Source organism: Macaca thibetana, chromosome 11, assembly GCF_024542745.1.
Source record: "Macaca thibetana thibetana isolate TM-01 chromosome 11, ASM2454274v1, whole genome shotgun sequence".
Classification (NCBI taxonomy): domain Eukaryota; kingdom Metazoa; phylum Chordata; class Mammalia; order Primates; family Cercopithecidae; genus Macaca; species Macaca thibetana.
In genome coordinates, this window is record NC_065588.1 from 102,625,683 (window position 1) to 102,639,022 (window position 13,340).

The window sequence follows — 13,340 nt, forward strand, 5'->3', positions numbered from 1 at the left end:
ATCTGTATGGTTTCCAGATTTTAGCTGCTACAAATAGCTAGTATAAGTATCTTGAGTGCCCTCCCCCTGCCAGCAGCACTGGCATCTCCTGGGAGTTGATCAGACATTCATATTCGTGGGCACTACCTTAGACCTACTGAGCTGGAAACTGTAAGGGTAGGGCCTGCAATTTGTGTGTATGTGTGTGTGTGTGTGTGTGTTTTTTTTTTTTTTTTTTTTTGAGGTGGAGTCTCACTTTGTTGTCCAGGCTGGAGTGCACTAGCGCGATCTCAGCTCACTGCAACCTCTACCTCCCAGGTTCACGCCATTCTCCTGCCTCAGCTTCCCGAGTAGCTGGGACTACAGGCGCCTGCCACCGCACCTGGCTAAAATTTTGTATTTTTAGTAGAGATGGGGTTTCACCATGGTCTCGATCTCCTGACCTCGTGATCCGCCCGCCTCAGCCTCCCAAAGTACTGGGATTACAGGCGTGAGCCACTGTGCCCAGCCTTTTTTTTTTTTTTTTTAGATGGAGTCTCACTCTGTCACCCAGGCTGGAGTGCAGTGGCGCAATCTTGGCTCACTGCAACCTCTGCCTCCTGGGTTCAAGCAGTTCTCTGCCTCAGCTTCCCAAATAGCTGGGATTATAGGTGCCCACCACCAGGCCTGGCTAATTTTTGTATTTTTAGTAGAGACAGGGTTTCACCATCTTGGCCAGGCTGGTCTTGAACTCGTGACCTCGTGATCAACTCACCTACCTCCCAAAGTGATGGGATTACAGGCATGAGCCACCGTACCCAGCTGCAATTTGTGTTTTAACAATCCCTCAGAGTGATTACTGTACATGCTAAAGTTTGAGAACCACTTCTATAGCAGGTATACCTAGGAGAGGAACTGTTGGGCATAGGGATGGGTAGATAATGGCAAACTGTTTCCTAAGTGATTGTACCAATTTACACCTTTACCAATGATACAGGAAACATCTTGGGCATCTTCAGAGTTTTTAATAGTAATTCTTCTCCCTCTGCATCCTTTTTGGTTTTAATGCATAACTTTATCTGTAAAATTAAAAATTAGGTCATTGGTCAATGAAATCTGAAAGTCTAGAAGTGACTGGTCTAAAGGAAATGTCTTTGAATGCAGTGAGTATGTCATCATCTTTGCTCTCATTTAAATGCCTAGCACAGTGTTAAGCACATAGAAAATTATGTACATATCTGGCAAACTGAATTTGAAAATACCAATTTTTTTTCTGTTTTAAGCAGTTCCTCCATCTTATTTTTTAAAAATCTTAAGACCTAGAGTTTATTAAAATAATCTAGCAGTGCTTTTTGAAAAATCACCATATACCTTTTTTTTTTTTTTTTTTTTTTTAGCTTTTATCTCTTCTTTTTGAAGACTTGTTCAAAAAATTTAATTCTGAAATGAAAAAGATTGCCGACCAGGTGATTCCTAAGCAAAGAGCAGCCCAGTTTGATGTTGTCAAACACATGCGCCAAGACCAGATCACCAATGGCATGGTGAACGCTATTTCTACCGTAAGTCTTCAGTCACTCTTTTAGGGTCTTGTAATTTAGTTGTAAATCTATTTGGTAGAAGAAAAACTTAAAGCACTTTGAGAATCCAGGTGAAATATAGAAAGGAATGTTTACAAAGCACAAATTTCTACTTTGAAAGGAAGTCTGAAGTGTTTATTACTATAACTTTCCTGCCAAATTATAGTTCCTGTTATATGAGGCAATAAGAAAATAGATAGTCTTACACAGAGGAAAAATCTTCATTTAACTGTTAATAACCATGCTTTTAAAGAATACTTCCCCCCATTTTCTTCTGTAGTAAAATTGACACATTTCAGGCAGGTTTATTAATTATCAACCTTTTGTTCAAAATAATACAAAATGTTTCATTTCACAGGAGGTTTATATTCTTCGAAGACCTGTCAGCTGTTCCTCACATAAGCAATGAGTTCTGTGCGGGATGAATTCAGTTCTCGGCAGCAGCTGTGTAGTCAGGGTCTCGGGCTATTCAGAAAAGGTTATCAGATGGGTTTTTGCTTCCTTTCTTAAAGCGTAACAACTATAGGTCTATCTGATGAAGTCTGGTTCATGTTTTGCATGCCAGACATAAAATTAGTTTTATGGATGACATTTTGCCCCAACAAAGCATAGTATAATCTACCATGTTGATTCCCTTAATGATGAAAGAGTGCAGACTTGCTTCAATACTTGACTTTAGAACTTTATAGTGGGTCTGTGTGAGTGGCCCATACAGTGACAGCTACATCTAAATTTGAGGTGAACCAGGCCTTTGTCCCTATTTAGGCACATAAACTCTAGTGGCCCAAACTTGTCTGAGGTGGATCCCTGAGTATTTGAAGAGAATCCTCCAAAGAGTGCTTGAACACGCTTCTGTTAGAATTACTTTTCCTTGCTTGCTCGCCCATGATTTTCAGGTCAAAAGAGCTATTTTGAGTACTTCTTTTACCCCTAAAGGAAACTGCTTTACCTCCCTGATAGAACTGCTTATTACAAAAATCAGTAGCAGGCCTAGTTACAGGTGTGCCACACTCTAGACAACAGAAAAAGATCAACCTTTAAAATTCTTAGTGTTGCTATTAGCAGAATGCTTTTACCAAATACATTTTTCTCAAAGGAGCATTTTTAGCCCTCTTGTCTGTTTCTCGTCTCTCCCTTTTGTAATACTCCTACAGAATACAAGAACAAATTCTCTTGCTGAACATCTTGGCTTCACTCCCATCTACTTGCTACTTGCCAACAGCTGCTGCCTTATTTTAGCTGTGTGCTGAATACTTATTTACCTTATTTACTCTTACTCTGTGGGCATAAGTCAGTTTACTAGATTCATTCTGCCTCCAAGGATAAAAGGAGTTAATGAAATAAGTGATAATATGAGAGGTTAATTTGTGGGATATATATAGTTGCTCTATTTCTTTGCCTTTTAATAGGGTTTCTTAGAGTTTAGCTCTTTCCCACGTTTGAGAAACTCAAGGTTCCAAAGTGATCGATCTTCACTATAATAGTGAGCAAACTGTACTTTGTGAGGGAGCTCCCCCAAAGTTACATATTTTAATGCAAACAGATCACCTAATCTTTTCCTGAAACCCTAGCAGATTTTCTGCTACAAGGGTTTTTAACCTGGGATCCACAAGAGTCCAAAAATGAATGTAAAATTTTTATTCTTGTTTCTATGTGCATTTTTCTCAAGAGAACATTCCTAGCTTTTATTGGGTCCTCTGAGGAGGAATGAAGAACCACGGCAGGTGCAGTTTTTCTCTTTAGAATTAGAAAACTTGAGTCAACAATTTTGTTCACATCTTATTGTCTGCTTTGCTTTTTCTTTTTTTTTTTATTTTTGAGACAGCGTCTTACTCCCAGGCTGGAGTACAGTGGTGTGATCTCAGCTCCCTGCAGCCCCTGCCTTTTGGGCTCAAGTGATCTTCCCACGCCAGCCTCCCAAGTAGCTGGAAATACAGATGTGCACCACCACACCCAGCTAGTTTTTGTATTCTTAGTAGAGATGAGGTTTTGCCACGTTGGCAGGCTGGTCTTGAACTCCTGACCTCAGGTGATCCACCCACCTCGGCCTCCCAAAGTGCTGGAATTATGGGTGTGAGCCACCACACCCAGCCTGCTTTGCTTTTTGGATGAATACTGTTTTCTACTGTTAATTCATGTTGCCATGAATTTAAATTTCAAAAATTTCTAATCTTAATCTTTAAATTATTCTTGAGAATATTTTTAATGTATACAATTAATACAACTACAAAATAATACAACATATTTAATGCATAAGAAGATAAAATAAACTTAATGTTCAAGATTTAGTTGATATGAATCTATTTTAATAATGACACAGTGGCCACAGAGAATATGTTTCTTAATATGAATATATATACTATTTTTAGATTCCTTAAAACTTAATTAAGAAGCCTTCAGTTTGTTCATTATCCTAAGTAAATGATACCTGAGTTATTTTTCTGTTGCTACATTTTCCTGTTCTTAAGACTAACTTTGGAAAACATCCAAATAGCACATTCCAACATGAAATGATCTCTCTGAGCTTCAAACTAGTTTTCCCTTAAATGTGTATAGATATTGCTGGTGTTTTATCAGTTAGCTTATGATTTCCCATGGAAATCTGTGGTTGAACTGGCTCTTCATTATAGAATTAGTTCCTGAGAAGGTGACAGCTCTGATGTGGTAAGTTTATGCATCGAACAATTCTGAGATGGTTGCTAGACACAGTAATGTTCATTATCTTCCTAGAAAACCCCAGCAAGTGACTTGACTAAACTTTCATTTTAATTGTGACACTTTGATTTCTGAATATGTGTCATGGTTCTAATTTCGTAAGCATGAAGATCTTGCCATGAACTTCTTGGAGTGACTGCACAGTATCAGACAACATAGGATTGGGTTAGGAATAGTCTTACGTCTTTCGTCTCCCTACAGGGAAATTGGTCTCTAAAGAGATTTAAAATGGACCGCCAGGGTGTAACACAAGTGCTGTCTCGCTTGTCATATATATCCGCACTGGGCATGATGACAAGAATCTCTTCCCAGTTTGAAAAAACAAGAAAAGTGAGTGGTCCTCGCTCCCTCCAGCCATCTCAGTGGGGAATGCTTTGTCCTTCGGACACTCCTGAAGGAGAGGTAAGGAATCTGAGGAGTCTTGATGCTGTGTCAGAGGCAATACCTATGTCTGTGCATGGGGTGGGGTGGGGGGTTCTGCTTCTGTTCCCATCTCCAGGCCATATCCTTTCTTTTGTCCATCATTTATCTGGCAAAGAAATATTGACATGCTTGGGAGACTACATTCGTATGATTCCAAAACTAGGACCTGCAGAAGCATTTGATTCTGTGTGTTAGCTAAAAGTAATACAGTCCATGTTTCTCTTGCTTATTTTAGTTTATCCCAAAATCAAATCATGCACAGAGGGGATAAGACTGTGAAGGCAGATTGAAAGACCTATCCCCTCTCATGCTCATGAGGGGCTCTTTTTGAGCAGCTCCTTATTGTCCTTAGTTAGGCTCAGTCACAGCCAATTAGGAGTATACAGTCCATGACCTAATGCGGATTCTAACTCACTTGTATTGGAAACACAAGCAATTGCCTAAACACCAAGCCAGGGAGTTTACATTGTTTTGCTTCTGTAGCACCCGCTCCTCCCTGTGTCAGGGTCCTTTCTCCCTTGGGTTAACATTGTGAGTTTCACTTGATTCTATTCCTTCTAAATTGTAAAATTCTGGAGGAAGGAAGGTTCACTGTTGTATCTCAAGCTCCTAACATAGAGCCTTGGTTAGAGTAGAGGCCCCATGAATATATGCTGAATTAATAATTATGACAAGTAAAAGATGCAGGTTCCAAAGTGTAGGAATTTATCATTATTTGGAAGGGATGAAAATAGGAGTCTGTATAGAGCTGCGATTTTTAGAAACTATTTATCTAATTTATCTGGAACCATATGGAAATTGACACTAAAATTATCCAGTTTGTCAAATTTTGTATAATTTATACAACTTTGAAACATTTCATTTCCCAGAGATTGCTTCAGCTAACCTAAAAAAAAAAGTAGCTACTTTGTACAGTTACCGCAGCAGATGGTTTTAAGACTTGAAGATACAATCTTACAAGTCACCTGTCTTAAGTATTTTTTTCTATTTACTATATTCTGTCCTTGTTGGTATTGTTGTTTTAGAACTGTACTGGGTTGCATAGATGTTTAAAATATTTATTTTCTTTTCATTTTGAAATAATTTTAGATGTACAAAAAAGTGATGAAACTGGTACAAAGATTTTCCACAATCTTTCATCTAGATTCCCAACTGTGAACATCTTATGTAACCATAGCACTGTTATCAACCTCATGACATTGAACAATACTATAATCTATGGATCTTATTCAAATTTTGCCAGTTGTCCCACTGTTGTCTTTTTTCTGTTCCAGAATCACACATTATTTTTAGTTGTCATGTCTCCTTGTCTCTTTTAATCTGAAAGAGTTTTTCAGTCTTTATTTACCTTTAATGACCAAGAAACTTAAGGGTACTGGCCAGTTATTTTATACAGTCTCTCATTTCAGGCCAGAAATTTTATATTTTTATGTAGCTGCATTTATTAATGTTTTCCTTTACTTATTTTATACAGTATCATCATAATGACTGTAATGTTTCGTTGTCTGGGAGTAATTGTTAATGTAGTCAATTTTGTTGGGCATTTATGATGCCGTCAGCATTTACAATTACAAATAGTACTGTGCTGAGCATTTCTGTAGCTAAATCTATTTTATATCCTTGCTTGTTATGAAGATAAATTCCTCTGGATTAAGGGATATATATATATTTTAAAGACATTTGTGTGAATCACCACAGTATCCCCTACAAAGTTGTACTGCTTTGCATTGCCGCCAGCAAAGTAGTGAGCTATTTTCAGATGCAGACTGTACTTTGTATTACTAATGTTCATTCTTAGAAATGACTGTCTTTTGTTTTTTAGGCATGTGGTTTGGTTAAAAACTTGGCCCTTATGACACACATCACAACTGATATGGAAGATGGACCCATTGTTAAATTAGCCAGTAACTTGGGAGTAGAAGATGTGAATTTATTATGTGGGGAAGAGCTCTCTTACCCAAATGTGTTTCTTGTGTTTCTTAATGGTGGGTATATTATGGAGACATCTTGGCCCTAGATAGTCTATGAAGAGGGGGAGGGAATCCATTATTATCCTGGTATGTAAAGCACAAATAGACTTTAATTCTGGGCCCAGGTTGACCTTCACTTAAAGGTAGAAAATACAGTGATAACAGAAATAGTTACTTTGTTGGCTGGGTTATCCAAGGTTCTGAGAGGATATAGCTATCAGAGCTAAAGGGTAACATTGCAGAAAGTGGCTGCTGTCTGCCCTTTTGCAGTTGCTGACATATCCATAGTGGAATAAGGTTCAACATGGTATCTCTAAGTACAAGTTAAATATTGGAGTCATTCTGCAAAAATTATCATATCAGCTCTTATAATGAATTGACTTTGTCTAGCCGTCTGATAATCAGTATGTCAGCAGCCTGTGGTAAGAGGATCCCTCTCCTCTGGCTCACACTCCAGTTACTTCTTTCATATACCTCTTCCTACCTCCTTCAAAGTCTTCCAGAGACTCAGCAGGAAGTGTGCTCTCTTCCTTTCTGCTTTTGATTTATTGCTGTGTGTGCCTGTCCTCTCACTAGTATGCTCCATGAGCTTATCCCTTATCACTTGTCTTTCCTCTCTTCCTCTCTCCCTTCTGCTCATTCTAGGAGGCATTAACTCTTTTTTATATGGGCTGGTGAGGAAGGGGTCAGAGCCTCAGCAGAGCTGTTAACTGACTGCCTCATTCATTATATCCCAGAGGCTAACATTGAGTGAGCTTTTACTCTGCACTTTAACCAGTGCCTCTTTGAATCCTCCCGCTAACCTTGGGAAGCAAAGTTCATTTTCCCCATTTCACAGATGATGATTACAACAAGAAGCAGTTTAATAGTAGCAGTTAGTAGGTGCTAAGCAGAATTCTCAGTCCTTTAAATGATCAGCTCGTTTAATCTTTACTACCACCCTGTGGAAGTGATGGAGCCAGTGTTCAAACCCAAGTTGTTTGGACCTGAGTTCATGCCCCAGCACTGTGCTGAAAGATGAGGAAAATGAAGCTGACTTTTCCAGTATTCCTCAGTCAGCATCTGGAAGGACTGGCCCTTAACCATTCTTCCTTTGTTGCTTCCCTGCAACCTTGTGGACTGGCTGCAGGTGTTAATAACAGTATTTCCAAATAACTGCTTAGTGCTGCTTACTATTTTTATTGGTTGGATATATTAAATCAGGTTGGGTTTATTTTTTATTTCTGTCTTACCTATTCTTTCTTTTTGCCTAGGTAACATCTTGGGTGTCATTCGCGACCACAAAAAGCTGGTGAATACATTTCGACTCATGAGAAGAGCAGGATATATCAATGAATTTGTTTCCATCTCAACAAATCTTACAGATCGATGTGTCTATATTTCTTCTGATGGAGGAAGGCTATGCAGGTATATGTTACTAAAAAGAGTTTTTAAGAATCTCTTTATATTTATTCTTGAAAGAAATAGACTTGTTTTTATTTATGAAACTGTTTTAACCTCTTTCATTGTGAAGATAAATTTAATTCTATGAGCAAACACTTTATGAATATGCATATTAGGTACTGAGGATGCAAATTAATATGGGAGACAGAGTCTGCCCTCAGAGAGCTCAGTCTGCCGGGAAAGGCAGAAAAAATGACTAATAACAATCATCTGTGCTAGTAGTTAATGCTAGCCACTATTTGTCATTTTAATGGAGGCACTATATGTGTAAGGCTTTAACTCCATTCAACCCTATGAGGTTGGATTATTCTTGTCGTTTAACAAATGAGGAAACTGAGGTTCAGTGAGGCTGAGTAACTTATTGAAAACTAAAGAGTGGTGGAGTCTGTTTTTTATTTCAAAGTCCTTAGGATTCGTTTGATGCATGATTTTGCCCACTATAGTCTGTTGCTACAAACTGAGCTTTAAAGGATGAGTAGGATTGTGTTAACTTGGAGGTAGGTGGGGAGGAGAAAGGTTGAAACAAGGCAAGAATGAAAACATGGAGACATGAAGAAATAAAATAACACTAGACCCAATGGAAAAGTAGGTTCCTTTTATTCATTCAGTAAGTATTTATTAAGGGCCTGTTGTGCACAGGTACTATCTAGGAGCTGGAGGTACAAAGATGAATGTGACATAGTGTCTGGTTTGAGGGGATATGCAGAGACATCAGCTGAGGACATTGCCTTGTTTCACAAGCGTTTTCTAGCATTACCGTAGTTATTCTGTGTATACCTCGGGTAGAGTTGAAGCACGAGGCAGTGAGCTAGCAGTAGCTGGAAGTCTGTCAGAGCTGGGAGAGTGACTGTCCAGCATCCATTCCTCCTTCATATGATACTACCTCATTTTCCTTTGAGGACTGCCCCTCCCCATTGGCAGGCTTCTTGGGATGGTCAGTCCAGTGCCCTCTTCTCTTCAGCCAGGGGTTGGGCATATGACCCAAATGAGGCCAGTCATACCCCCTCATCAGAGAATTTGAATCCCAGGTAAAATAAATCAAGGGAGGGAAGTGGTTGGACCTGATTCATTCTCCCAGTGCTGCATGCAAGAGACTGCCTGTTAACACCTCATTTTCTGGATCCTTGGAATTGCTCTAGTTCCTTTTCTTTCTGAGGCTGAGCATTTCAGCTTTTTTGTTGATTCTTATCCTTCCATTAACTTATTTATTTATTTTTTTTTTTTTTGAGACAGAGTCTCAGTTTGTCACCCAGGCTGGAGTGCAGTGGTACAATATTGTCTCACTGCAACCTCCACCTTCCAGGTTCAAGCAATTCTTATGCCTCAGCTCCCCTCCCACCCCTGCCCCCCCGAGTAGCTGGGATTATAGGCACACACCACCGCCTCTGGCTAATTTTTTGTGTTATTAGTAGAGATGGGGTTTCACTGTGTTGGCCAGGCTGGTCTCGAACTCCTGGCCTCAAGTGATCCACCAACGTCAGCCTCCCAAAGTGCTGGGATTACAGGTGTGATCCATTGCACCCAGCACCGGTAAATTCTTAATGCCTCCAGTAAACTTCGTTTTTGCTTAAATTAGCCGGAATTGGTTTCTCTTCTTTGCAACCAAAGAATGGTTAGCTGATGATATACCTGTGTTTGAATCCTGACTTCCCACTTACTGAGTTGTGTGATTCTGAGTGTACTACTTCAGTCTCTCAGCCTTGGTTTCACTGGCTATAAAATGGAAACAATAATGCCTGCCTAAGATTGTCTTGAGAAGTAGCTGATATAAGGTGTGGTAAGTGCTCTGTAGAGTGCCAGGCACACATTAGGTGCTTATTTATAACGATTAATAGCATGGTCCAGTTAAGGGCAGGAATAACAGTGACAATTTCTAGGTTACTCTTTTTTAGGATTTCATTACATCCGACATAATATATATTCGAAAAGAAAACGGGCCGGGTGCGGTGGCTCAAGCCTGTAATCCCAGCACTTTGGGAGGCCGAGACGGGCGGATCACGAGGTCAGGAGATCGAGACCATCCTGGCTAACACGGTGAAACCCCGTCTCTACTAAAAAATACAAAAAACTAGCCGGGCGAGGTGGCGGGCGCCTGTGGTCCCAGCTACTCGAGAGGCTGAGGCAGGAGAATGGCATAAACTCAGGAGGCGGAGCTTGCAGTGAGCTGAGATCCGGCCACTGCAGTCCAGCCTGGGTGGCAGAGCAATTCCCTCTCAAAAAAAAAAAAAAAAAAAAAAGAAAACTCTTTTATAGAAGCAACTTTATAATGGCATGACAGATCTAGCAGGAAAAAATAGTAGAATGTGTTGAGTTAACGTAAGGATAACTGAGGCAGCTAAATGTGATCCCCTCCCTCTCCTCCGCCGGTTTCTGTCGTCTCATCTGAGGCTTAACCTGAATCCACTGCAGCGCTCAAATGAGGCATTAGCGGGCTCTGCTTCCCTACCAAGAAGGAGCCAGAATTTCGAGGTACTGTGGATTTCCATGAAAAGCTCACCCAGTTCATTTTTCAACAACTTGTGTTCCGCTTTTGTAATTGTGCAGCTCCTCTTCTTAACTGTTTAAAAGTGCTCATTAGTCCTCAAATAGTTATTTGGACTTTAGGGTAGAGCGTACAAGTGTCTGGTGGTTACTTGCTCCTCTCTGTAAGAGCTGCTTATCCAAATAGCAACAGCCCTTGACGTTTCAGTGCCGCATGCCATCCTTTGTGTCGGGGTTTCCTCATGGTGGCAAAGCCCTCCAAGGCAAGTCCCCACTGACAGTTACAGGTTAATCTGCCAGAATGCCTTCTCCACCTTCCACCCATTACGTTGCTGAAAACCACAAAGTAAGAAAGCTTTATTCTCTGCCAACTTTTAGCCACTCTCTTTGGTCACTTGTAGCTTTAAGTATCTTGCTAACCTAGCTCAGTGATGTTTAGACTAAATCAAACTACTCTAAACATCTGGATATTCATCAGAACCTCATAACGCAATGCCACTTATTACCCTAGGTGACAGTGCTTCTTTGACTGTTAACTCTGTGAGTAGTATACAAAATATTTCCAATGTGAAATCGGGATGTTTTTAGATTGATACATTACACCGTTTTAAAAAATATGACATTAAAGGTTTTGTTTCCTTTTCAGACTTTGAGTATCATTTTTGTGTTGCCTTTTCGTTCAAAACCAAATGTTTCCTAAGATACTTGCAGGAAGCACTGTGTGTGTGCATGACTATGTGTACACATACTCACATGTGCACGTGGGCTTGGGTATGTATGTGTGTATATGTGAGAGAGAACATAGGCCCCTACACCATGCTCTTACATACAAAAAATACCTGGTGTACTCAGCAATCCAGGAATAGGTTTGGTTGTATTTACATCTTCCTTCATCTCACTTTGGTAAACTAATTTGCCAGTGTAATTTTTCCCTAGAACTACTATTAATTTGGTTTTGCTGTTTCCGTTCTAGACCCTACATAATTGTCAAGAAACAGAAGCCAGCAGTCACAAATAAACATATGGAAGAGCTGGCCCAAGGGTACAGGTAAGTAGCCAAAAGTAAAACTTACCAATCTCCTTAATACCCACATACATGATTTAAGAAAAGTGTATTTTCATTTTAGTGTTTTAATTTCTTTCCATCAAATTACCAGCCTGTTAAAAACCTATTTTGCTCCATGTGAACTTGCTTGGACATTGTAAAATATTCATCAATTTAGATCATGAGGCTTACATAGTCTTGAAGTCAGTTAGTACACAAGTGTTTCTGGTAAGAAAGGGACTTACATCATGTGTCAGTGTAGACACTGTGGGTCTCATCATGAGGTTTCTAAGGTCAGAATTTTTTTTTTAAGAAGTGGGGACTAGGTTGACAAGAGTTACAGACAGACACTTTGCTGTTTTTATTTCAGCAATTTGTGGTTACTGTGTGAGCTGAGAATAACATGTTTCAGGTATCTCAATGTAATGATATCCTCTGGGAGAGAAAGGTGCTTTGGGCCTAAATGAAAGCCGGTATCTCCTGTTGTTATATAAAATACTGCAGAAAATGCTTTTTAATGATGTCTCTTTCACCAATATTTTCCCAGGAATTTTGAAGATTTCTTACATGAGAGTCTGGTTGAATATTTAGATGTGAATGAAGAAAATGATTGTAACATTGCACTGTACGAACACACAATTAATAAGTAAGTAGAATCCATAGCAACTGTAATTAAAACCTTTTCTGACTATAGAAACTAACTTCTTTTGACAGGAACTGTTAGAAACATACAATCTTTTTTTTTTTTTGGAACATGCAAGTTTGTTACATAGGTAAATGTGGGCCATAGTGGTTTGCTGTACCTATCAACCTATCACCTAGGTTTTAAGCCCAGCATGCATTAGCTATTTATCTTGATGCTCTCCCTCCCCCAACCCCCTAACAGGCCCCCGCTGTGTGTTGTTCCCCTCCCTGTGTCCCTGTGTTCTCGTTGTTCAGCTTCCACCTATGAGTGAGAACATGCGGTGTTTGGTTTTCTGTTCCTGTGTTAGTTTGCTGAGGATGGCTTCCAGCTTCATCCACATAACTGCAAAGGACATGATCTCGTTCCTTTTTATGGCTGCTTAGTATTTCATGGTATATAAGTATATTGTATATTTCTGTGTGTACCATATAGAAATATACAATTTTATAGCAGAGTATAACCCATCATTTATCCCAGTGAAGAGTATTACAAAGCAGCTAACAAGTCATCTTTATATTTCATTATCCTTCCTATTCATGTGACAGTTTATATATACATACACACACACACACATGCATACATACATAGAGAGATATATGCATATACATAGATAGATAACTATATATATATATAGAGAGAGAGAGTTGGTTTTTTTGTTTTGTTTTGTTTTTTGAGACAGGGTCTTGCTGTGTCACCCAGAAGGAGTACAGTGGTACAACATAGCTCAGTGAAGCTTAAAACTCCTGATCTCAAGCGATCCTCCCACTTCAGTGTTCTGAGTAGTTGCGATTACAGGCATGAGCCACCATGCCCAGCCTTAATGTATATTTTTTAAAAGGAGTTGTTTCTCTGATTTTAATACTTGATTACTGCCAAAATTGAACTAATGAATTAAGCTGTATAAAAATATACTTACCTCTTTTAGAGATGATTTTGTCCATGGACATCTGAATTCTTGTCAGTACAGGAGTTCTCTACATAGTCTGTTCAAAAACTATCTCTAAGTTTATGTGTAGTATACACTTGAATTGATAGTATGTTCA

At 39.4% G+C, this 13,340-nt stretch overlaps 1 protein-coding gene across 2 annotated transcripts in view; it reads left to right on the top strand.

The window, feature by feature from the left end:
- The window catches only part of POLR3B (RNA polymerase III subunit B), a 136,524-nt gene that overhangs the window by 60,570 nt on the left and 62,614 nt on the right, over positions 1-13,340 (top strand). For both annotated transcript variants that reach the window (XM_050748622.1, XM_050748623.1), the window contains 6 exons: positions 1,356-1,517; positions 4,452-4,652; positions 6,496-6,658; positions 7,897-8,050; positions 11,541-11,615; positions 12,160-12,258. In XM_050748622.1, the coding sequence (XP_050604579.1) occupies positions 1,356-1,517; positions 4,452-4,652; positions 6,496-6,658; positions 7,897-8,050; positions 11,541-11,615; positions 12,160-12,258 (854 nt within the window). The remainder of the gene's footprint in view (positions 1-1,355; positions 1,518-4,451; positions 4,653-6,495; positions 6,659-7,896; positions 8,051-11,540; positions 11,616-12,159; positions 12,259-13,340) is intronic.